Source organism: Peromyscus californicus, unplaced genomic scaffold (assembly GCF_007827085.1).
Source record: "Peromyscus californicus insignis strain IS unplaced genomic scaffold, ASM782708v3 Scaffold_20__1_contigs__length_68692818, whole genome shotgun sequence".
Classification (NCBI taxonomy): domain Eukaryota; kingdom Metazoa; phylum Chordata; class Mammalia; order Rodentia; family Cricetidae; genus Peromyscus; species Peromyscus californicus.
Window position 1 is genome coordinate 55,970,201 of NW_026294503.1, and position 27,055 is coordinate 55,997,255.

General features: G+C 41.3%; 1 protein-coding gene across 1 annotated transcript in view; it reads right to left on the reverse strand.

The window, feature by feature from the left end:
- Slc2a13 (solute carrier family 2 member 13) overlaps positions 1–27,055 on the reverse strand; it is a 289,669-nt gene that overhangs the window by 36,547 nt on the left and 226,067 nt on the right. The window contains exon 7 of the mRNA XM_052748693.1: positions 21,538–21,663. Within this exon, the coding sequence (XP_052604653.1) occupies positions 21,538–21,663 (126 nt within the window). The remainder of the gene's footprint in view (positions 1–21,537; positions 21,664–27,055) is intronic.

A 27,055-nucleotide genomic window follows, 5' to 3' on the forward strand; every position in this document is an offset into this window, starting at 1 on the left:
ATTTTAAAACAGTGACTTGAAAGGTGTAATTTGTGGCACTAATTACAAGAATTTCTACACTACAAAGGCATTTTTGAAACTGAGATTTCCATTTTCTACCGAAGAGCATGCTTAGAAACTGCTCCGCACGCCCCGCACAGCCTGGGTTGCTTTGTGTATTTAGATTCAGCAGGGATGACCTGTGATTTCTGAATCTAGATCACACCACCAGATCTTAACCATCCATGGTCACATCTTCAAGAAATGGAAATTGTTCAAGAACATTCTTTCGTACTGATATTTTCTTTTGATAAGAATTAAATTAGGTGCTATATAGACAGCTCAGCTGTTAAGAATGCTTGCTGCTCTTCTGGATGACCTGAGTCTGGGTGGCTCACAACTACCTCTTAACTTCAGTTCCAGGGGATGCAATGGCAATGAGTATTCTGAATATTGTATTCACGCGCGCGTGCGTGCGCGCGCACACACACACACACACAGAGCCACATAATCAAAAATTAAATCTTTTTTTTTTTTCCTCTGGAGCTGAGGACTGAACCCAGGGCCTTGCGCTTGCTAGGCAAGTGCTCTACCACTGAGCTAAATCCCCAACCCCCCAAAATGAAATCTTAACAAGCAGAGTTAACTTAACCTAACATGTGACAACTCTGGCTGAGACTTCATAACTTGAGCCCAGATGAGGTGGCAGACTACAAGCTGGGTTTCCATTTGCACTATTCTCCTTGACAGTGAAACACAGAATTTCCTTGTTTATAAAAACCTACCCTAGCCGGGTGTGGCATCTCCTAAAGCAACCTTAGCACTCAGAAGGCCAACACCAGAGGGTTGCTGTAAATACGAGGCCAGCCTTGGCTGCAGTTTGAGACCTTGTCTAAAAATAATAATTTTATTATTATTATTTTCAAAATATAGAGTCAAGTGAAAATACCTATGCTGTTTTTATTAAAAAAAAAAAAAACCAAACAGACAAACAACAGAAACCATCTTCATTTCACTAGAGGGAAGGGAAAGGAAGAAACTGCTGGAGGCAAAGTCTGGTTAGTGGAGGTGTTCAGACGCAAGCCAGCTGGCTGACTCCAGGGTGTGCCTTCAGCTGCCATTGGTGCTAGGCTTTATGAAAGACGTTTAATGAATCTTACATATTTAGTTCGAGAAAGGCAACAACAGGAGAGAGCTGGGGTGAGCCTTGCTGGATGCAGTCAGGGCTTGGTGTACATCGTCAGCTAGTGCTATTTACTGCACACACTCCTCAAAGACATTTAACCTCATCACATGAAAGGAGATCACAGAGCAGAAAAACCTCACAGGTTCTTCGTTCAGAACAAAACAAAACACAGGACTGGTGAGCTGGAACATTTTATATCCCTATTATGATTCTTCCATTAATATTCACATGATAGAGGTATTGTCATGTGCTAAGCATTAATGCCTGGCAGAGACAATAACATTATCCCCAATTTGTCTTGAGCCATTCCAGTTTGGATATGGCTGGAGGCAAAGAAATACCACAGTGCAATGTAAGAAAGAGGGTTTGGTTAGAGGCAATGTGAAGCTCCACTTAGGGGTATTTAAGAAAAAAAGCAGGTTATTTGGAAGCAACGAATGAAAAACTATTGGGAGGTGAAAAAATGACTTATTTTTATTTCACGTGTATGGATGGTTTGCCTGTATGGACATCTGTGCAGCATCTACATGCAATGTCCCTGCAGGCCAGAAGATGGCACCAGATCCCCTGAACTGGAGTTACAGAGGTTTTTGAGCTGCAGTGTGAGACTGGATTTGGGTTGTTTTGAGAAGCAGCCAGTGCTCTTAACAGCTGAGCCATCTCTCTAGAACTTACTTTTTAAAAATATCTAATATAGTAGACATGAACTATCATTTCACCTTAGGAAAGTAATCCAGTGTTAGTCTGGCAATTCCAAATTTCACAATCCCAATATCTATGAATGCTTTGAGGGGGGGAAAGTCTGTCAAATATCTATATATCTCTCTATATGATAGACTCCATCCTTCTCTTCTCAGAATTATGGCACAAACAGAATATATCGTTCACTCTTTGTAGCTGGGACTTAAGAGAGACGGAAGTGCACTAACTTCTTTGAAAACCTATGAGAAATTCCCCTTTTCAAGAATCAAATTACCCCACAACCAGTTCTGAGATGAGATAGCAACCCTAAAATAATGGACCACAAAGAATTAGAATAATCCCAATAAAGTTCATAAATCTATAAAGCCCTGGCCCCTAGAGGAGGCATGAGTTTCCGAGGAGAGACGTCACATACTTGGATGGCATGTGTCATAATTAAATTAATGTATGAATATCTCCTAGCCTTTGATTCCTTTTCTCTACAAAACTGTAGCACTGCCTCCAGGAAGGGCGGAGAGACTGGAATATACAGGGCTTTCTTCTGCCCTTTTGCCCAAGGCTTTACCTTTACCACTTTGTCTCCTGTGTCTTTGAAGCACAGGGAAATTGCCATGAGACGATCATGAACCTATGTGCCCGGGGACCACTTTGGCAAAGCCAGCCAGGGGCACAACCCATGGTCACCAGATTTTGCTATTATTTGATGTGGTCTCATTTGTGAGCACTCTAGTTGTTCAGCTTGATGATTTGGAAGGTTCCTGGCTGTGGTTTGTCTTGGGCTCTTGGTGCCAAGCTGCAAAGAAACTCATCAAGGTGTGTGTCCTTTGAAGGCTCTGTTGAGCCATCCATGGAATGCTTGCCTGGTGATGGGGCAGGGAAGGTCAGTTCTGTTTGGCCAAGTGCTTATGTTGTTTGCTTTTCTGTACAGTGTGACTGGCCATTAGGCTCTGGATCGTAGTGTAATCTATATCTCCAAGTCTGAGGTGTGAAAATCATTTGGACTCTTCTTGTGCCCCTCTGCATTACCAATTGATAGGAGAAAACATGTTCCACTGTCTAAGGCTAAGATAGCCACTGGAGTAATGTCTTTGTTACACTGTGGAATCAAAATTATGATTAGGAAATTGTCTGCCTGCATTAGAATTCGAATCAATTTCTGAGATCTCTATTGAAAAGTATGTAGACATGGGAAACACTGGTCCATGATATCATCTTGGTAATTGGAAGAATTTTTATTGAGCATGCTCCTCTTATATTCTAAGCCTGTAACTTATTTTTATTTTCATTTTCTATATCATTCTTGGGTGTATTTGTGTGGGAATGTGCTACAGCACACATGCGCAAGTCAGAAAGGACCGAGGGAGTGGCTTCTCTCTTTCCAACCGTTGAGATAAAATTTCTAGTTTCTTCTATACTATATACTCTGAGCCAGCTCAAGATTGCCAGTAATTCTCCTGTCTCTGCTCCCATCTTGTTTTAGGAGTGCTAGAATTATAAATGTGTGTCACTGTGCCTGGCTTGTTTATTTACATGGGTTCCAGAGAGTTAATTCAGGTCTTGATTTTTACCTACCGAGCCAACTCTCTGGACCTAATTATGCTTATGTGCTATTTTGTTTATTAGCTGGTGAGCATGATCATTAACTTAATGAAGGCTGAAAATTAGATGGCAGCACCGGCCACCCCATTGGGTAATGATCTATAATAAGGATTTGCTAGACTACAGAGTGAAGGGTTAATGATCTACAAGCCTCACAGGCGGACTGAGGTTTGATGTTTTCTCAAGGTTAATGACGTACAAGCCTCAGATGGATTGACGAGCTCTGGATAGGAAAGTTGACTGAATGGACAATACCCGTGGAATCTTCGGACCAGGAGACCCACACAGCAAACCAGCTGGAATCGACCACTTCCAGACAAAGGAAGTGACCTACAGATGCAATCTCCCATCCCCGAAGTTCCCCCTTTCCATCCTATAAAAACTCTCGATCCCCCACACCACATGCTCACTGTCCCACTTCCGCGGAGAGATAGATGGTAGCCCTTCAAATGCTTTGATTGAAGAACTGCTTCTGGAGATGCCTGTTGGTTTTGTTTTATCTCCATGCTGCCTCCTATCCCTTTCTAACGAGTACAGAGAAAACAAAATGCTCCTCCTGACCTGCTCTGGCTGAGCGTGGTTGAGTACAATCTTTATGGCGCTGTCAGGATGTAATGTGTCTCCCTATGTTGGGTATTGGTCTCACTGGTCACATCAGAAAACAGCATTGGGCAAAAACTCAACCTGTCCCTAGCTGTCCCTAGAATCCCTAAAATTAACTAACTAATGTACGTGTGGCCACTTGGCTTGCCTTTTTTTTTTTTTTTTTCATTGTGTGATAAAATTTCTTTTAGCATTCCTATTAAAATGTATGGGCTTTTTTTGAGACAGGGTCTCACTCTGTAGCCCTGCCTGATTTGGAATTCACTATTTAGAGCAGGCTAGCCTCTGCTTCCCATGTGCTGGGATAAAAGGCATACACCACCGTATCTTGTGCAGGCATTTTTATCCAGATTTTGGACTTACAGGTGGCTATGGTCTGCCACCTTCAATTCTTGTCACAGACTTAATCTCTGTCAATCCTAATGGAAATGTATATAGTGAGATGCCGACTCTGAGCTGGCTGGCTGGTTAGGATTCAAATGTTAATGTGGAAACTAAGTTAACAGAATAATCTATCACAAAGGTTTAAGCACAGCTAGACATGCTGTACCTCCATGTCATTTTAGATGTCACTGTTTTACTGCATCATAAATACAATTTTGAATTTAACTCTCTGTCCACAGATTTGATTTGCTAAATCTATCCTGTCTGACTTTATAAACTTGGAAACTCTTCTTAAAATCTACCACAATGATGTACTTGGCTCTACGAGCTAGTTCATAAAACTTTAAACTGCTGTAAACACATCATTAAGAGACAATGTGTAATCTTCTCAAGCAGACATGTTAGAGAGACAACAAGCATACAAACCTTTACTGAAGGTTTTTTTTTTTTTTTTTTTTTTTTTTTAATCCATGTAAAGCAGCGTTCATTGGTTGTAAACGTTTGGTTAATTTACAAGCTTTTGTATCAGCTACATAAATTTTGATAATGGCTTTATTCTAAAGTAGATTCTAAAAAAGAAAATTAGTTTTATTCATTTTTCCCCTTGAAGATTCACAGGTAGTAAAATAAAAGGCAGGAAATGGTATGCTCTATCTCAATCAAAACATACTGTTTCAAAAACATTGAAACATTATGTAAAAATACAAATATGATTGAGTTGTAATTCTTCCTTGATATATGGAGGTTCCTAAGCACAAATTGGCTGAGACATTTCTATATCTTAAAGATATTTCTGTATCTTAACATCAGGAAGGCTACTTAAATGTTAGCAGGCTTGAAGACAATGGAGGCTAGACCATTCCTTCACAGTCTGAATATAGTGAAGGAATGGAACACAGGATCTTAATCATTGGTCAGAGAAGGAGACCCGAGTTACCCTTCAGACTCTGGAGAGAGGCATGCCATCCTGAGCTAAGAAGACCACTAAACCCATAGTAGCTGAACCTGGCTGGAGGAGTTTATAATGCTTTACAGGAGGAGGCTTTCTGTAAAAACAAAGCCATGCTAGTCTACACCATGCATCATTGAGCTTCCTCCTGGAGCAGTAAGTTCAAACAAACCTATCAATCACTTGGACAGAATGAACACCTTCAGGGGAAAGCTGCTTACTCAGACTTTAGGAAACCGCATAAAGTTTCCCTAGGGTGTAGCTCCATCAGGACAATGGCCTCTTTGGCCACTGTCTGCTCTCACCCTGATTTTACTCTACTTTAAAACATTGCCTACTGTATGTATACACTACACTCTACATGGTTTAGGAAGATCACAATGTCTGGGGACATCAGGAAGTCCTTTTGGTGTTTCTACTTGGTTGCCATCACATGTCCTTCATCATGGTAAGGCATGGACTCATGTTCTTTGGGTTGAGACCACTGGATCCTCTACTCTATCCATCTGTAGCTTCCCTTTGGGTACCCATTGTTGCTTCAGGCTGCTGGATATTCTTTGTTGTCCAATATCCTCACCTCTGTTGGGTCTCTCACTCACTCTACAAACATTTCGGTGACTGTTGCATCCATTCTAATCCATCACAGATAACCTTTCTGCAAGCAGGTTGGCAGTGCTCATAGTTACAGAGCTGTTTCCTCCATACTGAGACACACCCCCAAACCACAGGGAAAAGGGAGACTCACAAGGATCAGAAAACTCCTAAGAACTGCTCGGCTCAGCAAAATAAGACCCAAAATGCCCCTCTGCAAGGTGTCACATAGTAAGCAGTTAATGAGGAGAGGACTCCCCCTCCAGTGGAACTCCTACAAAGTAGGCAATGGGTGCACTTGTCAGGCTGCCTCTGAGTCATCCATGCTCCTATAAACAGCCACAACAAACTCACTAGTCCACTAATAATATGGGTAGAGTCATTTCTTTGGCCTGTCACTGGTGCCTATCATGGGTGATGTCTATTCACCTCTCCCAGGAAAAGTCATGCAACACTCATGTGCTCTTTTCCAAGCATTGATCATTTGGTGTCACCTTTATTTTTGTGAACGTAAAAGACTACAGGCTGTTATTACATTTCCTCTTTCCTTACAGGTTGGAATGTTATTCAGAATCTGATACCATTTTTCCCTGTGAGTTCTTCCATGTGAATTTGGTGAAATCAGTGTTACTAATGCCAAAAATGTCTGTTTTATAACTATTTAGGATGTGTTTGTGGTGTGATAAGGTCACTTCATTTTCTGTATAGACTGAGGATATTACACCTATTGTAGGGGGACTGGTTTTGTGTGATGTATCAGTTGGGTCCTACCAGGGGGAATTAAGAGATTTCCCTATGGCCATTATTCACCTGCGCCATGCTGTGGCTAGGATCTCTTTCTTTTGGTGTTCCTCTTGACTTTCCACTCAGTCTCTCGAGTTTATTGCAGGAAGGAATTTCACTCTAAGAGAGGGAGTCACACCAGTAGCATGGACCAGAGACAAGTTTGAAGGAATACATGATCGAGTGTCACCCTGCAAGTGATGGCCACCTTGGAATTGGTAAGGTGCATTGTTCTGGTTTCCGTGCTTGGGAAGCAGAGAGGACATGCCCACCATTTAGAAGTAGCTGAACAAGGCAAGGAGACACCTTCTGCAGCATCTCTTTATGGTCTTTCTTTACCTATATGGTAACTCCTCATCAATTCCTAAGGATTCTCCTCTTGGATGTATCCTTTGTAACTTGTAGAAATTGCATCCCCAAACTTTAAGAAGAAACAGGATGCCATTTTTTTGTTTCTTTCCCTCGGCAAAACCACAATGGTCACAGCAGAAGAAGAGGGAAGACTTGGATAAAAATGGAAATACCAATTATAGTGGCATTGTACAAGCCGACTGCCTTTATGAAGGATGGGTCAAGTGCTCAGTGGTGCCTCAGGCATGAACTTTCTATGCTTTAAGAGAAGACAACGATTTATGCAAGTAAACGGGACCTAGGATTAACCGCTTTTGTAATATGGGGCATGTTCCACTGGGAGATGGTCCTGTCTTACAGAAATAAAAAAAACCTTAGACAACACTGCCACCTGCTGGGAAAAAGTCCAGCACCTCCATAATGCTGTCACTGCCTTCTTTGGTGTGTTCCCTCCAAGAACTTGTTGAGAATTTGGACATTAGAGCAGATCAACCTTTCTTTATACAGTACCTTAGACAAATCAGACAAGATCTAGGTGGTTTCTCCAGTGACACTGAGAGATGTATAGAGTCCTGAAATCTTCTCTCAAATTATGAGCTATTTTGAAAGGATTACACTGTTATTTGGGGATAGATTTGATTGAACTGAGACTTATAGACATTAATACAGTTATATTAAATAAGAAATAGAATATTTCTAATGCATATTTAATGCATATTAAAATTCTCTTATTAGATTAATGCTACTGTTTTATTTCCAGGGATGGTCTTACATATACAATCTATGATACATATGAAGTCTCAGACGTATTTTTTGTCAAAGGTTAACACTCAGGATCTGGGTAGGCATTTACATTCTTCTGTAGGTAACAGGACAAAGAACTGTGTTACTAGGCCTTATAAAGACAAGAGATGACAAATATTTTACATTTAAAAGGTGTTAAAATTGTTACAGTATTTTGCTAAGTGCACAAAATTGTCTTAAATTGACTTATGCTGGTTGTGAAGTTTAATCTTGGTGACAACTTGATTGGGTCTGGAATCAAGCAAGAGCTAAGCAATGGACACACCTGTGAGGAATCTTCTTGATTACATTAACTGAACTGGGAAGACTGCCTCTGAAGGTGGGGGCAGCTTCTGGCTGCACCAGAAGGAGGTCTGAGGGAACCGCTTTTTGTGTTTTACCTCACTGCCTATTCGTCATATCAGTGAGTACATCTACCCTGTTTGTATCTTTCTATGAGTTCATTATCTGTGGCTGCCGCTGCTGCTGCCGCTGCCACTGTTCTTTACTATTGTGAGAGCCCAAATCAATGTGGACTGAAGGCCAGGGATTCCCCAGGAATCCTCCAGGCTTAGAGGACTGCTGAGGCATCCAGCCTAGAGGACTGGTCACTGCCAGTCCTCAGCCCATCCAGTGTGAAGGCAGTCAGTGTTGGACTACCCAGACTTGTGTAACGTAAGCCAATAAATCTTCTTTTAACATGTATTCTTCCTAATCAGTTTGCTTCCCTAGAGAACTCTGATTAATAAACTAGCTAAACTTAAAATATTAATATACAAGATAAAACATACATTTTTTTAAAGGACTGGTCCTACATGGAGAGATACTTTTGTATTATTATTTCTCCACGTTAAATAAATAAATTTTTGTCAATGTTGTGATGAGCTATTTTTTTCACTTAGGACAATAGAGTTGTTATTCAACATTTATTGTTAATAGATAACACATTTGTGCTATAGATATTATGAAATTAGATTAAAAAATTACTACTACTACTACTACTACTACTACTACTACTATTATTATTATTTGTAGCATGAATCTTAAAAGTTCTTATTAATAAAATCAAGCCTGAAGCCAGTTATTGGGGTGAACACTGGATGATCAGAGAGACAGAACAAGTCACAGCTATCTCACCTTGCCAATTCCTCAGTTGGTCCTGTTTCCTCAGACTGGAAGCTTCTGTGTCCTCATCCCAATGGCTCTCAGCTGAACTGCTGCTAGAAGCCTGAATGCTTAACCAGCCAAATGCTTAACCATGCAAATGCCTCTAGTTTCTGGTCCTCACGCCTTATAAACCTTTCTGCTTTCTACCACCACTCCCTGGGATTAAAGGCTGCTTTCTGGGATTAAAGGTGTGAGTCACCATGCCTGGCTGTTTCCAATGCGACCTTGAACTCACAGAGATCCAGAGGGATTTCTGTCTCTGGAATGCTAGGATTAAAGGCGTGAGTACCACCATTTTCTAGCCTCTGTATCTAGTGGCTGTCTGTTCTCTGACCCCAGATAAGTTTATTAAGGTACACAATATTTTGGGGAACACAGTACCACCACAATTATTGTGTGTGTATGCACAAGCATGTGCCACAGCATCCATGTGGAGATCAGGAGAGAACTTGGTGAAATTGATTTTATTCATCCACCTTTATATAGTATCTGGAAGTCACGCTTTGGGTTGCCAGTCTTTCCTGATAGGCAACTTTATCCACTGAGTCCTCTATCCAGCTTGAGATGAGATGTTTGAAGTACACTAAATATATATATATATATATATATATATATGCAATATGATTTATGTGTGTACAGATAGCAAATGATAAATAAGTCCAAGAAAAACTCAAAGCTATGGATCCTGGGACTTTGTAGGCATGTTACAGGGTAGTTCTGTCTCCTGTAAAGGGCCCTTAGTAACTCACCACACTACAGAAAAGCCTGTCTCTGTGAGCAGCACTATTTCCTAAACCACGATCTAAGATAAACAAACCTGGAACTTGTCCAGGAATGGCCTTATGTTTTCTACTTTCTGACTTTTGGGCAAAGGCCCTGTTCTCAAAACCCCAGTGGGCTAGTCCCAGCCACCTGACCCAATACTCCAACGAAAGAACCAAGGAATGGTGGAAAAGAGAGACAGGCCATCAACTTAACCCACATGGGGAAGATGAGCAGGTAAAGGCAACTAGTGACGCCCAGTCTGGCTTTTCTGTACTAAAAGAAGCTTTTGTTTTAACTAGGGAGAACTGGAGTGGGGGAGGGGCATAATTAATGAGTACCGGTCAAGATGTGGCTCTGCCCATCAGAGTTTTGGCTCAAGCTCTAGCAAGGTGGCCTCACATGTTAGTCACTGTCTTCACTTGAGGATGAATCTGGCTCCTGTGATCAGCCTCTGGGTATAGCCTTTCCATCAGAGACAACTGTTCTCACTTGGGGCCAGTTTGTCCTGTTTGGGCGATCTTTCTGTTCTTTGTGGACCCAAGTGAGGAATCAATGCTTTTTTTTTTTTTGGCAAAAGCCTGTTAAATTTTGACTTTTTCCAGTTTCTCCTCTGCTGCTTTGTCCTTTCAAGGTGGATAACTTCATGACCCCCTCTTCTTACCCCAACACACCATGGTGACCCAGAATGTGCCTTTCTCTTAGCTCCCAGCAAAACAAGGAGTAAAATTCCTCAGACTTAATGGAGCAGCAATACTAAATGGTTTCGTGGTTTGTGTTTAAAAGGAGACTAAATATGCAGAGTTCCTAAGTCACCTTGTCAGGGATGAGAAGGAAAGATGGGGCACCTTTATATCCTGTATTAGAAAATAATATTTTAAAAAAAATTTTAAATTCATTTTACATACCAACCACAGATCCCCCTCTCATCCCTCCTCCTGTTTCCTCCCCCTTTCCCCTCCCCCCTCCCCTCCTCCAACAGGGTAAGTTCTCCCATGGGGGGATAGCTAAGCCTGGTACATTCAGTTGAGGCAGGACCAAGGCCCTCCCTGCTTCTTTGGGAAAATCTATAGAGACAACTGAACTAAGCTCAAAGGAACTCACAAACTCTAGATCGACAGCTGTGGAACCTGCATGGGACTGGACTAGACCCTCTGCATATGGGAGACAGTTGTGTAGTTGGGTATGTTTGAGGGGCCCCTGGCAGTGTGATCAGGGTCTACCCCTGGTGCATGAGCTGGCTTTCTGGATCTCATTACCTATGGTCGGACACCTTGCTCACCCCCAAGAAAATAATATTTCATACTGTAGCAAGAGAGGTGCTGAACATGTGTATACTGTTAAGTTTGTTTTGAGTGAAACATAAACCTGGGAAGTACTGTAAGTGGCCACACAACCCCACCCCAGCAAGCACACACAGAACTCAGTGCATACACTAGATGCTTGTTTCTGTCCGTGGGTCTCAGGGGTGACAGGTATCATGAGTTCTGCTTTTCCAGTTACAACCTGGCTGCCTCTCCTTATGTCTATCTGCATCCCACACTTGGTTTGTGAAACTCTTTCATGCACTTGTTGCTAGAGTCTTAGTCTAGGGTGTCTGACTTTGGAGGTCTCAATCAGATCCTCAAAGGAAAAGCAAGTAACAAGAGTAGCTGTAATATAAGATGAAGTTTAATATTGAGTATGGCCATAACAGGAAGACAAAACCTCACTCCACTTCCTGTCTCCCTGCACTGTTTGCTATGAGTGGATGGACACGTGGTCAGCTAACATCTTGCTCCTGCTGTCATTCTATGCCTTCTCCTCCATTATGGACTCCCGTCCTCTGAAAACATGAGTGCAAACAAACTCTTTCTTCTTTAACTTGTTCGGGGTCATGGTATTTTATCATAGCAACCATCAAGTAACTAATACAACTAGAGAGGAAGAGATGCTCTCTTCAGTGGTATAACCACTGATAAGGTGACATCCTCCTGCAACACGCCCTCCCCCAACCTCTTGAAAATAACCCTAATGAAACACACTGCACCACAGTGATCAATAAAACAAAACAACAACCCTAGACAGGTCGGAAAGCTCCAAAGTAGAAGAGGAGCTAATTGGGAAGAGGAAAGTGGTTTGTGGGAGTGGAAGGGAACAAAGAGGGCGGTTGTGAACATTCACAAATATATCACATACATGAATGAAAATGTCATTAGCAAGAGCCATTATTATGTGTAGCGATTGTATGCTAACAACACATTCTAAATCTGGCCCGGGAATGGGTCCATTGCTCAGTGTTACTAAGACCAGTGCTGTGACACAGCGAGTATGCTCCTGCAGCTTTGCCAACATGTATTCATTCTTTAGCGCGTTTGCCTGTCTAGGTTGACCTCCTTCAAGTCTGTATATGAAGCTCTGATATCTGACCTCAGCATATAACAGAGTTCTTAAGCACTGTTTCGAATAATTAAATAGAGTGCATGCAGGTAAGTTTTACATGGTGACAACTATTTAAGAGGGCAGCTGTAGAAAACATTGCCAGGCTTCACTGAATTAGAAAACATTGTCTTCATGCCTCAGTTCCACTGAGCAGGACGTCTTCTATTTTCTTAGCCAGATAATCAGAAGAAACAGAGGTCGGCACAGCCAAGTACTTCTTAAAAGATTATGTTGAAACAATTCAGGCAATTCTCTAACATCAGTCACAATTTTCAGTTGGATACAAAGGAAAACAAATAGTACCTTATAAACTCCAGGATCTCATCTGAAATGACCTAGAAGTTTTGACAGGTGGACATTTTAATACCAGGTCTCATGCTCTCATGCCCCATGCACAGTAGCTCACTTTTAAGCTTTGAATATAGTTTTAATAAAGACCAATATCTGCTATTGTTTTCATGAGCATTAAAAGAATATAAAAGAAATTCATGATTTTCACATGACTTTTAGAGTTTGGAACAGATTTTACTCACTTATGTCAATATGATGAGGGAATTCAACATTACTTGAAAATATTTTTAAAGGTGGCAATGCATAATTTCATAAAATTGACTCAGTGCCCAGTATGTGAAATATTCTGCCCTATAGCTTATCATAAACATTTATATCTCAAGCCATCTAACAACTAATTATACTTCCCAAAAGTCAGTGTTTATTTCCAAAACTCATATACTTTCAATTATTACCTTTCACAAATGTCTTTGTGTCTAAGCAGCGCACATGGCAAATACCATCTTAATGTGTGTATCACCAGGCAGTAATTTAACCACGCAATGTGATGCTGTGGTCCCTCTCTGAAATCAGCACATTTTAAATATACTTTTGTAGCAATGCAATATGGTAAAAAAAAAAAAATACCTCATTCTAAGAGACTGGAACTTCTGTTGGCCCTCACAGCCAGAGTTAATAATACATCTTGAGGTCACGTAAGACTGCTATCCTACTGGGTACTCAGCCTGTTTGTTTAACCTGCCTTTAAGAGAACAATGTAACAACCAACCTTACTTGTCTGGAATTTCCCATGTAGCCAATGGATACAGCCTAAGCTGATACATTGCTTTAATCTTAAATCATGTACTCCTCCTCCATGCCCCTGATGCAGAATAATACATACGTGTTTTATTTAGTTTTATTTATTTATTTAGTGCATGTGTATCATCCACTGCAAATAGCACATAGGTTGAAAGCAGCCTTATCCCCCATAAATGTTGAATATGACATTTGGTTATCACTTGATAGACAGTGGTATTTGTAACACTGTTGCTGTCTTGGTCAGCTGGGACCAGCCGGAGACAGTGACTTAATCCCTTCCAAACTTCTGTTAAGATTTCTATCAAGTAGACCTCGTTCCTTTTCCATGTGACACTTTCTGTGCTATTCAATAAAAGAAAGTATAATTCAAACAGACACAGAGGGTCACACGCAAACACAGGGGCAGTTTCACAAGACCGCTTTCAGGAAGGCACAGATTCAGACTCGCCCAACAGGCAGACAAAGGGATGGAAGACACAGGAGAGCAAAGGAGAACATTCACATCTGGGCTCACTGTTGGTTAAATGGCACCAAGAGGAAGTGCTTTGTTCCTTTCTGCACATGACACTGACACACTGATTGGTGACCGGATGCTCATTATTAATGTGTTCACAAGGACGACATACTTTGTATACTATGTCAAACTCTAATGTCAAAACTGATTTCAGGAAAAGCTAGATTACGAAGTATGAATACTCTGTGATTATGATCAGAGTTTAAATTGGGTTGTAATGGTCAACCTACCAATTTTAAAATGTTTAGGAAGTACCCTGCTATTAATGAATCTTAATATAAAGTGCTATCTTCTACTCATGAACTTCTAAATGCCTTGTCTTGGATGGTACATGCGCTCCAGAGAATTCTGTTTGTCCATCAGAATTTTGCTCGCCTCCACTTCCTACCACCTGCAGCATGTGCTCCATATTCACGACCTTTGGCAATGTCTTCAGAATCATTCAGCATCCCATTCTATAACTACTCATACTTCCTTTGCTATTTTTGCTTCAGTCTTGAAATTACCTTGCTTCTGAAATTTAGGACTGCTGTTTCCACAGCAGACCCTAGTATCTGTTACTTTACAGAGCAGTGGAATTCAGTGGGCCTGTATCAGCCAAGCGAGGGCAGGTTATGCGTAAGCAATAGAAGTCTCACATTCCATTGTGATTTACACAAACCAACTTAGTTTCTTGCTCTTGGCACAGACCTGTCGGAGGCCAGCTATCATTCCACACCTCCCTTCATTCTCCACACCTCTCTTCACCCTGCATCCACAGCTCATGCAGGACCTGCTATATGGGGACATGACCAGCTTTACAGCAGAATGAAAGAAGATATGGAGATTTCTGGATAAAAACTTTGGTTTTAAAACTTTGGCTCAGAAATGCCACAGATTGGTTCCACTTTCCTTTATTTGGCCAGAGTAAGTCACATGAATAAGCCGAATCCAAAAAATAAAAAAAATACAGTCATCTCCCAGGGAGCAGCAGCAGCTGTTTTTAGCAATAATAAAATCACTACACTTGCCAGGAACGGGAGAGCACTCTAATAGACGGAATGAAAGCAACCATGTGTTTAATTTCTAGCTGACTTTTCCGGCCCAGGTGTTGATAACGTGGTGTGCCAATGACGTTCTTTCTATATTGAGTGTGTTTCTGCTGGGCCTCACCATGTGATCTCCCGGCATAGCCTGGTTCAGGCATCACATGGAGTCACTCGCTTACAGCCACTGCCCACACCTATGGAAACGCACCAGTAACAATCCAATTTCCTAGCAGGGCTTGGATAACGTGCTTTAACCATATCCCAATGTCCCCACGGCGGGCTCTGCACTCACATCATCTGTTGCTTTGCTGAACCAGTTCTCGAGGAGCCATGAGTCATCACTGTGAACCTACACCAACTAAGATACGCCATCCAAGCCCTGCCTGGCTCTTACCCTTCGCAAAACGGACTCACAGTCTCCAAGTCTTCCTCAGTGAGAAATAACTCACAGGCTCTATTTCAAAGGAAGTATAAACGGAAGAAGGCCCTTGAAAAAAGTAAAAAGAAAGTGGATGGGCTGTCTGAAAATGTGAATTTTGGCAAAATCCAAAAGGTAGTTAAATATAATGTGAACACTACTACTTGAATAAAATGTATAAATTGTTTACCAGAACAAAAATATGAACTAGGAAGTTAGATAAATGGACACAGGGAGAAATTATTCTGAAGTGTTTTGGTTTTCTACTTTTTATATTTTGCAATATATTGAGTAGAGGGTGCAATATACATAACTGTTATAACCAAAGGACTCTTAGGTTCTTGGATTTGAAAAATAATAACCCAAGATATATAATTTCTGAAATTATACATTGGTGAGAACTTTAAGTACTATCAACCTAAAAAGAAATAATCTGGCATGATGACTTATATCCAAGAAGTATAACTTTAAGTGGATCAAAATATTATATATTAGATGCTTCACTTCTCTGTAAAGTATAAGCTAATAATATTTAATTATAAATCATTCTGTTATTAGCATATAGCTTTTTTTTCTATCACTTATATGAATAATAAAAATGTATTAATCTAATACATATACATCTTTAGATACTATGTTTCTTTAGTGACAGGTTTCCTTTTCTAAATTCAAAATGGATGTATCTTTTGAAAATATTTTATAAAAAGGTCATGAAGGGAAAAACCTTTGCTTTTCTGCTCAACCAATCCTGAACTGAACATGGTTTTCTGCCACCACTGCAGACACACGGACTGCTTGGCAAACCAGGGGATGTTCTGAGAAGTTAGAGAATGTCTTCCATCAGCTGCTCAAGCATTTTTCTTGTAGTTTGGCTTTATGCAATCTGGAGTATGTGGTTAAATTTATTATAACATCCCTTAGTGTTTTAAAGTCCCAGGTACACATAATGTGTTAATCAAAATTGTATGATTCTCATGTTTTCTTTCACACTTTCCCTCTTTTGGAAACATTTACAAGAGGACCACTAAGATGAAATCATTAGACCCTTACATCCTCTCTTTTGAGCCTCTGATTCATTGAAAATCCTCTCAGGTTCATAATTATTGTGCAAAGCATCAAGCATTTTGATTAGGATAGGACATGGCACTGGAACTTGGAGGCTAGGTAAGAAGTCAGCACATCCACATCCATCCAAGCACGGACCACGGGCAGAGGATCATGCAGTCAGCAGCCAAGTTGTCCCAGAGCTCAGGGGATGCCTTCTGGGGAATCTCTATCTGGACACTGAGTTCTGAGTTTGGAGGATGTTCCCCTCTTGCTAGGCTTTAATTTACTCTGGGATAGCTGTCAGAGATTTCATGCTCTCCTTCACAGAGAGGGGCTACAATATTCTTGTGAGGTGAGCTTTGCTCTAAGGTCTGTGAGAGATAGTTTTTTTTTGTCCACCTGGGCACCAAGTGTCAAGTGGTGTGGGCCCTATTCAATGCTTGAATATCTATCATTGATCTGTGGCCACAACAGTTTTCTTGGAGTTATGCTACTTCAAGGTTAGTGGTTGCTATATGCCTTGTTTAGTAGGCTGTTCAGACAGTACGTAAGCAAAAACTGACTGACATCTTATTTGGACAAAAATGATGATTAAATTTGGGCCGAGATGAAGAAGAAATTGTCAACCCCAGGCAGAAGGCAGAGGAAGGAGAAAGGCACTAAGGACATTAGTGCACTGGTGAGAGGTGGGCTGAGTACATTTTGTTCAGGCAAGTGGCAGAATGCAGAGCCAACAGGCTGCATGCTGTATCCAAGCTTGGCTGTGAGAAAAATATCTCAGCTGAATGAACGCTGTGAACAATGAACTGCCAACTAGGGACTATATCCAGCTATGTTAGTGTTTCTAATTACAGAGCTAAAGTGCTGTGTTATAGGAAACAAATACCGAACCAGCACGCTAAGAAAGAGTCCCTCATTAATGGTATTTTTAGTTAGCATTGAAATTCCAGAATGGATTATTTATGGTTTTATTTAGATAGAGAATTGGGAGGTATGGAGGAGTGTGAAGAGACACACAGGAATAAATGAGAACTATTCTAATGCATTCACCAGTTTAGAAATGATGCTTATTCTAATCTATAGTGTTCCTGACATATCACACACACACACACACACACACACACACACACACACACACACACACACACACACACACACGTATAAGACATTTCTGTATTATTATAACCATCTTCACATATGCCCCTTACACTGTTTAGATACCTTCTAAAGAATTGCATTGCTCAATACACCTGCTACTCCCAGTCTACAGATGGGGATGGGACTCAGAGAGGACCAGACATCCTAATGCCATTTACAGACATCTATCACATTCTTAACTTAGTATATTTCCACTGCTTAGCTGCAGCTGTTCCAAAAGAGGGGGAGTTACCTTTTGATTTGGAAATCTCACCTGTCAAATAGAAATTACACTTCACAGAAATTCTCACTTGATTCTAGAAAGTTTTACTTTTTCTAGAAAATATTTAAATGGACCTTCAAATGCACTATTCACAGAATTCCTTTTGAGTGTCAAAATGCCCGTTTTCTGTTGCACGTCTTTTTCATTCTAAACACTGCTTACGTCTTTTCTCTCAGCCCAGCCAGGACTCCTAGAGTTTCTCCACATGTACAGACATCTTTAAAGATCAACAGCTCTTGACTTCTGCACCATCCTGTGTTTTACATTCTCCTCTTGCTTCTGTCTATGAACCTCCATCTTTTCCTCTCCCACTGCAGACCCACTCTTTCCTCCAGTTCTTCCTCTTGTGAGTCTGGTTAGCTATAAACTTGGACATCTTGTTTTCCATCATCTGTTTTTTTCTTTAAAGATTTACATATGCTTTTTATTAGCATGCATGTGTGTGTATCACATGTGTGCAGGTGCCCACAGAGGCCAAAGGAGGTTGTCAGAACTCCGGGGCTGGAGTTACAGACATCTGTGAGCTGACCCAAGCTTGGATCCCTTGAAAGAGCACCAAGTGCTCTTAACTTCTGAACCATCTCTCCAGCTTATACGATATGTTCTTAATTTGAACTTCTTGTTTTTAGTTTCTCAACTAATTAGAAAAGGTGATAAGTATCTCCTTGATGTTTTTGTGAATTTTTGTTGTGCTTGGGTCTGAAAACATGTCTGTATGCTAGTATCTGGATTTACTTAGAGTTTATTTGACTGTGTATATTAATATACTTGTTAAATTTATTCTTTTATATTAAACACAACACATTTTTCCAGGTTTTCCATGTTGGCTTGAAATGAATGAACTTGTCAGACTCACTATTAAACTCTTGTGTTAAACTTGTAAGACTCCCAAATTCTCCGATTTCTTTTAGTTTTTTGTCTTCTTGACTTAGCACTTAATTTTTTCCACTCAAGTTCCAACGTCTTTGTGGTTGCTGTTTTTAAGTGGTGTATAAAATGTATCTTTTAAAAATTTAGTCCAAATACATTTGTCTTTAATCGATGTGTCTAATTGATTTATTGTGAATAGATTTAGATAGATGTTTCATTTCCCATAGATGTTTTCTGTGATTTCTCAAAATCATAGTTTTGTAAATTTTCCCTCTCCTGTTTATCTTAACTTGATTTTTATTGCTATCACATTTAGCAGCTTATCTTTCAAACAGATCACACACATTAGGTTTTTATACCATGCTTTTATATATTTAGTTACCTAGAATTTTAGTTTCTTTAGTTTTTTGTGTATGCAAAATTTGCTGGGTTATGGCATACATGTAACATATAGATATCCACATATGTGACATATAGCTTACTTAAGTGTACAGTATATATTGAGTATAGTATAAAAAATATATCCTTTATTTCTTTTAAGCTGAACCATCTCTCCAGGTTACAAGTTAATTCCCTAAAACATGGGACAATACAGTTCTTATTTTTCTAATTTTTTTCATATATATGTATGGTGGTTTCTACACATGTGTGTATGTGTGCTTGAGTATGTGGGCACACGTGTGCAAGGTTGCACAAGTATACATTCCCATGGAGATCTAAGGTTGATATTCGGTGTATTTCTAGATCAGTTTACACCTATATACTGAGGCAAGGTATACTGTTAAACCTGGAGACCATTTCAATTAGTCTGTCAAGACAGCTTGCTCTAGCGATCCCTGATGACTTGCATGCATTGGAATTCTAAGCTGGCCTCCCAACCCACTCAGCTTTTATGTTAGTTCTGTGGATCTGAATTCCACTTATCATGCTTATGCACCAAGTGTTTTATTAGCTGAGCCATGACCCTAATCCTCACACATTCATTTTAGTTATATGGACTTTATAACATGTTTATAATTTCATACAACTAATTTTCAGTCTTTATTTCTCCAATGGTGAGCACAAATCCTACGAGTTAAAACTCAAAGTGAATATAGCTAGAATATAAAATCAACTAGCTGGGCTCACGAAAACAATAGACTGGTGCGTTGAATGAGCAATGTCCTCCAGAGGTTCAGGTAGTCCAACACTTGGTTTCCAGTTAGTTTGGGAGGTTATGGAACTTTAAGAGGTGGCGCCTTGCTGGAGGAGGAGGTGGGCTTGCAGGTTTGTAGCCTTTCCCACTCTGATTTCTCTATGTGATTAAAAATGTGGCTTCTCAGTTCCCTGCTGCCGCGTCTCCCTCGCCATCATGGACTCTTAGCTTCCTCGAGTTGTACACCAAAGTAAAAACTCTTGCGTCCTCGGAGTTGCGTTTGGTCTTGGTGTTCTGTCGCAGTGAGGGAAGAGGAGCTAATGCAGAAGCTGGTGCCAGAGCGGCATCTCCTGCAGCACAGAGTAACTAATACGCTGGTGTTTGTTTAAATACTGATTGCACTTGTCACGGATTCCTTTGTAATTAGTCTGTTTCATATGTGGTCTGGAGTTTGACACAACTAACATCAAATTCACCTCTACTCTTTTGAGCAATCACCTAGTAAAATAAGTAATAGCAGGAGCATGGAAACTGGTACTGGTATCTTAGGCTGTACCTCTAGTGTGCTATGTACCTCGTTAGGAGACACAAGCTATGGCATTACAGGTTCCCTTGTCCCTGTCCATGCTGGGGTAGTGAGGAGGGGAGGGAGTAATTTTAAAGGGATTTAAAGTAGAAAAGGAGGTTAAATTCATAATAAATACATTTCCATATTCTGAGTTCACAGATATGAATATTAGCTCTTAAGCTTGAGGAATACTTACTGTATATAGGTATTACTTATGTGTTCATGCTAAACCAGTGTGGTCTGTCCCACAGAGCAAGATTGAGAGCTCTCAGGCCACACACCGATGGTTAGCAACCTTTTTCCCCCCTGATTTTGGTTAATTTCCCTGAGCCACAAAAACTCCAGGGAAAACAAACTAACTCCGTGAAAATAATTTAAAGAGGTGTTAATTTATTTTGACTTTGTAACTGTCTTTCTTTTGGGCTCAGAAGATTACAGTTTGGAAACTACAGTATGGACTGGGAGAAACTGCCCTGTGGACACTAGAAACACCTGCTTCCACTAATGATCCAAAGCCTGATGGCTGGGCTGGGGCTAGCTATTTAACAGCAGAGTATGTGCCGAGCCTGTGGGGCCTGAGAGCTTCCTTCTGCATTTTGAGACATTCCGTATTTCTGGACCTCCAGTGCATGCTGCAAAGCCTTTTCTGAGGGGCACAGGGAACAGCCCTGCTGCACAGGAGACATTCTGCAGGCTGGAAGTCAGTCTCACTGGTGACGTCTTCTCTCATACACTGAATCTGGAGTTTTAAATTTTTAAGCAATTATTGTGTGTGTGTGTGTGTGTAGATGTGTGCATGTGTGTGCCTCCCTCTGGATGGAAGACAAAGGATCCTTTGCATGGTTATCTTCTCCTATCACGTGGGTCCTGGGGATTGGCTCAGGCAGGGTGGGAGGCTTAGTGGCAAGTACCTTTACCTGCTGAGCCATCTTGCAGGCCTGAAATCTTTATTTATTTTTAAAAAGACGACATGAAACTAGAAGAGACTAGTAGAAAAAAGAGGATGACCAGGAGGGGAAAGGAAGGTAGGAGGATGAAGTGAGAGTTAACACAACCAAACTGTATCGTGTATACTCATGAAAATATCACAACAAAATCCATTTCTTGTACAATGAGTGTAAGCTAATAAAATATCCTCATTTTGCAACAGAATGATATTCTCACGGTAAGCAGTGCGTGACATACCTGCCCCAGGCTGCCTCATTTGTAGATGCTTTATTAACTGGAACACAGGAGGAATCAATGACAGCTGAACTGTTCATCTTATAGCAGAATCCGCAGTCTGGATCCAGCATACACTCATTACAGTAACTGAAATATGAAAGAATTAAAGTCATGTTAGCCTGGTTGTAGAGACCCACAGAGGTTTCCTAGTGAGAACTTACCAAAGTCCAAGAATCTGAGCTTGCTTTACCCAGCAGGGCTGCATAAGGGGATAATTTGACCACAGGCATGGTTCCCAGGTGTTTGGAAGGGTCTACACTTGGCTGTGTGGTGTGCTTTGATCTTGCAAGGGCGAGGTCTTTTGCCCCGCCCCTTGGCATTGTTATAAAAAGCCCTTTTGAAGAGCCAGAAGGGACTGGTGGGTTTTGATCCAGGTCCTTCCAAAGCCATCCCGTGTTTCTGTCTTTCTCCTTTTTCAATACCTTTCTATCTGAAAGTTTCTTATCCCTCTCTCCTCCTCGAAGGAATCCTTTTAAAAAGTGGGAGCTGGCCTCCCACACCTGGTCAACTGGGGCTTGTTACATACCAAATTCCAGATGCTGCCACCACAGCTCACACTATTTTCTTAGCTTTGGCCAAGCCAAGTGATATGCCCAGATCTAGGTGGTAACTGATGGTCACTTTCATCTCTCCAGGCAGATTAGAGCAATTCTGTAAGCTACTGTGTGGTAAGGGGGTCACAGAACAAGTCTGGTAGACCGCAGTGAAAATACTGCTTTCCTCAATCACTGATATTTATTACTGATCAGTCTATCTGGATCCAGTCTGGAGGAGTTTTTAGTTACAGTAAAACATTCATTTCTTGTGTCTCTCTCCTTCACGTTCCATCTATATTAAAAACTGGAAATGTCTTCTTCCATATATATGCATACATATGCATACACACACATATATTTAAAACAATGAGACAGAATTTTTGAAGTAAATCTTTAACAAAATTACAAATACCCCAAATCCAGCCATTGCCAACATCTTGGTGGAGATTTGTACCCTTAATATTATCATATTGAGTTCCAACTGCGCACTAATCTTAGCTGAAAACTAGTGAGTATAGGAAGAAAGGCTAATGTGAACTAATTACAACTGTGGCCAGATCACAGAGAGGCACTCAATGAGTCACTATTCACTTAACAAAATTATTGAACAGAGAAGTCTGAGGTGGGCAGAGTTTCCCAACCTTAGCCTACAGCATGGGTGTGGAATGAGTTTTCTTCTGGGCACCATATCCTGTGACATGTAGTTCTACAGCCCTTCATGTACAACCCAGGCACATGCAGCATTGGTAATATTACAGGTGAATCAATCAAGACTGTGATTTGTGGCAGATAAAAGGTGAGGAGGAGAAATAGATGTACATGACAATAGTCATACCAGGGCAAAGGGCTGACTTCCTTCCTAAAAGGCAGAGGAGGTGTCAAGAGCTGGAAATAAGTTCAGAGATAATAGCTGAAGTAAGTCCTAAGAGAAATTTACTAGGCAAAGAAAAAAGATATTATAGAAGAATGGGCTATTTTGTTGTTAGAAGACCATTCAGCACAAAATTAATAATACTCTGCACAAGTAATTATCAGGGGGAGAAACAGGCCATTAGAAAAGGATGTCTGAGCCGGGCGGTGGTGGCGCACGCCTTTAATCCCAGCACTCGGGAGGCAGAGCCAGGCGGATCTCTGTGAGTTCGAGGCCAGCCTGGTCTCCAAAGCGAGTTCCAGGAAAGGCGCAAAGCTACACAGAGAAACCCTGTCTCGAAAAAACAAAACAAAACAAAACAAAACAAAAAAAAAAAAAAAAAGAAAAGGATGTCTGTGAGACACGCAAAGAATCCAAAGACACGAAGGATGATGGTATTTCTCAGTGCTCTAAGTTGAAATGCCCTTTGGCTCATTTAACTAAAAGTTAAGACATCTGCATTGCTTAAAAGTTAGATTTATCTTCATGTAAGTGTCCTGCTGTCAACTTTCCCCTTTTTTGCATGGAACTTCAATCACAGACAGAACGCAGGGGAGATCTGTAAGCACTCACGGAAGGTCCGGCTTTTGCGGATGCTTGTTTACCTTAGAGACAGGTAAGAAAAGGGTACTCCCTTTCCTCCCCGCCATCTACTTCACAGGGAACACTGAAGGTTACTGTGTGAACTTCATCGGCTTCTAAGCTTGGACAGGAGCAAAGCCAGGCCTGTCCTTACTTGTTTTTCCTCCAGGCCCTGAAAAGAAGGAGCTCCTAGTGTCTGAGGACCAGAGCTCTGCATCTGCTCCCCTCTGGCCATCACCATGACTAACACTGTGACAATGGCTATACTCTTCTCTCAGAACACAGCCCACAGTTTATGTGGATGCCCAACTGTTTCCTGGATTTAAAAAATTGTGGAAAGCTTCCTTCCTGATAGTCCACGTGGATCCCCCAGGGTTCTCTCAATGAAAGGAAGGCAAACATTGAAAATGGATATTGCCAGTCCCTACCTTGACATGCAGCTTTCAGGCCTCTAGAGGTGAGACAAAGTTCTCTGGTACTCTGTCATCCTTGACTGGGATTTCTTTGCTTTCCAATCACATACAGCATTTTATGGAAAAAAATTATTCTAAATACCACAACATGCCTAACATTCACTTGACATTCTGAAGTTAACGGTAAACATTATATACCATGGAGATGACCTAAATGACCTTTTATCAAGAACATAGCTCAGGACTGTGGTTTTCACAAACGTCATTAACAAGAAGCATAGCTAGAAGGGGCCATTCTTCACTAAAGGTATCCTATACATAGAATCTATCAATGAAACCCAAGAGCAATGCTTGTAGGAATTGCCAAGCACAGGTTGCTTTTCATGTGTGAAACCTGCTTGCCCCTTAAAAAAACGTGACCCTGAAGAAGCTCTAAATTCTAGACTTTAAGTGTTATATACCAAGAGCACATGACCTCGAAGGACCCATTCATAATCTAACTAAGACAGATGCATCATTTAACTCTAAATTCCCCACTTCTTAATATGTGGGAGCAGGGTACTGTTAGGTCCATAACAGGCCCCCAAATGGTAGTGCTGCTGGCAAGGTCATAAATGACAGTGGGCTGAGCTCAGGTTGGACTCTGACTGGGTGAACAGAAGGATTGCTAACAGATAAACAAAAGCTCATACTCAGCAAGCATTCCTTTGGAATGGGTAAAGTGGGTATCTGCTTGTCAGAAAAAAATCTGCCACTTCCTTCATCTGACTGCTACAGCCAACTACCTCTGGTAATAGGGCATCTAGTTCCCTATTAGTCAAACAAACTTGTAACAGATTGAAGTCTTCACCCAGTTCCCAGGCTGCTCTGGCCTATAAACCCCCTTCCTATATTCTAGCTCCCAGGCTTTTCTAGCACACAGACCCCCTCCTGCTACAGCATGTCACAAGAGATAGCCTCGGCAATCTGAATTTCCCCGTGGTCCAGTTGGGTGGTCGCACTGTACCCTCGCTTACAGGTACTTACCACACGGTGTCACAGGGGTATCTGCGCAGATAGCAAAAACTATAGTTGTGGCCTAACATTAAGAAATTGTACAGTTTCTTTTTTATTTAATAAAAATGTTATTTTCATTATGTGTGCGATTGTGTGCAGGTAAGGGCATGTGGGGGATAAAAGGACAACTTTGGGGGGCCAGTTTTAATCTCCTTCTATGTGGAATCTGGGGCTCGAACACAGGCTGTCAGGTGCATAAGAAGCACCTTTACCCACGGTGCCATCTCACCAGCCCAAGAGACTATGTATCCTCGAAAGGAAGTTAATTAAAAAGGCACGGATAAAAGGATTCCGCTGTGTAAAAGAACTGCTGAGTGAAAGGAATGAGACCCCCTCCTACTGGTACACAGTTTTTTGAAATCAGTCTTTTGCTCTGCTCTGCCACATCTCTGTGGATGATGCCTTTTATCAATCCGTTTACAACTGGGGCGTCCCCAGGGCTAAGATCCTGCTCATAGCTTCTGTAACGTGCAGACCAGCATCTAGCTCAGCATAGGCTGGCTTCCCAGGGTGCACCGCAGCTTTCTAACTCACCTCAGCACACTTTGGTAGATTTTTAGCCTATTCTGGAAAATAATTCTGAGGGGCGGGTGGCTGAAGGTGAATGCCTACGTCATGAAATAAAAAGAATTTAACCATCGAAGAACAAGCTACAGCTTGTTTTTAGATTGCTGGAGGCAAAAGCAGTTATGAACAGGCGATCAACAGTAAAAATGGAGGAATAGCTTAATAACCTTTATAATTAACTTTCAGAGAGAAATAAACTGCAAAGCTAATTTCCCTCAAGCCTACACAGCAGAAACACACTCTCTCTCTCTCTCTCTCTCTCTCTCTCTCTCTCTCTCTCTCTCTCTCTCTCCTCTCTCTCTCTCTCTCTCTCTCTGTCTCTCTCTCTCTCTCTCTCTCTCTCTCTCTCTCTCTCTCTCTCTCTCTCTCTCACACACACACACACACACACACACACACACACACACCACAGCCTTGCCTTAAATTACAGCCTTCAAATACCATAGTAAAAGGTAATAGCATTATTTAGATATACCTTATGCAATTTAAGGGTGATGGAAGCTTGCAGTCTTGGACTTGGAAGAGAGTGTAAGCCCTGAAAAGGAGCTCAACCATGGGAAGTGCTGGGGAACTGAGGGCAGAGCTCAGAGAAATCAGTAAGACTAGAAACCAGCAGCCAGGTGGTAATTCTGAGAAACAAATGTGCTTCTCTTGCTTGCTGGAGGGAGGAGATTTGCCTTCAAAATCTCTGAGGTTTCTTTTTAGAAATGGGGTGGGGGGCACAAATAGGGATTCATATATTTAGAGCAGCTCTGGTTCTAAGAAATCCAAATGTTTCTAGCCAAAGAAGAGAGAAATAAAGGCCCCAGCTTCAGGTCTAGCATCCAGGGGAGATAAAAGGCGGCCCGTTGTCATTCAGTAACCCAACAAAGGTGGAGTGTAGCTCAATGTGGCCTCAGGAAAAAAAAAAAATCTTTAAAACATTGACAGGGGCTAATTTAGAACATTCTTAATTTCTACTCAGAAGTCGATAAATTTGACTGTGTAGAAAATGGTCCAGTTTCTTAAGTGTGTCTCATTAAACCAGCCAGAGGCATCATGAGCAGTGCCTTGTCTTAAATCTACCTCTAGCAAGATCTCAGCTCAGAAAACTGGCTGCTGGGATGCAGGCATTAGGGTCCCTTACATGGGTAGGTAAAACACGCTCCCTCTGCCCTAACCATGACCTTAGGCCCTGTATGCTATGATAATCACTGTCCCCCTTTACCACTCCTCCAAATCTCCCCTACTCTATGGCTTCACTCCTCAAATCCCAACTGCCTGGAGCAGATGAGTTGGAATGTAATTTATAAGGACAAGAAGGGGCCCTGTACCTCCTGTGGGCCCTCTGCAGGGCCAGGTATAACCTCCAAACCACCAGTGTTATGTCCCTGTCACAGCATGGCCACCAGGAGACTTCCTCCATTCCAACCATG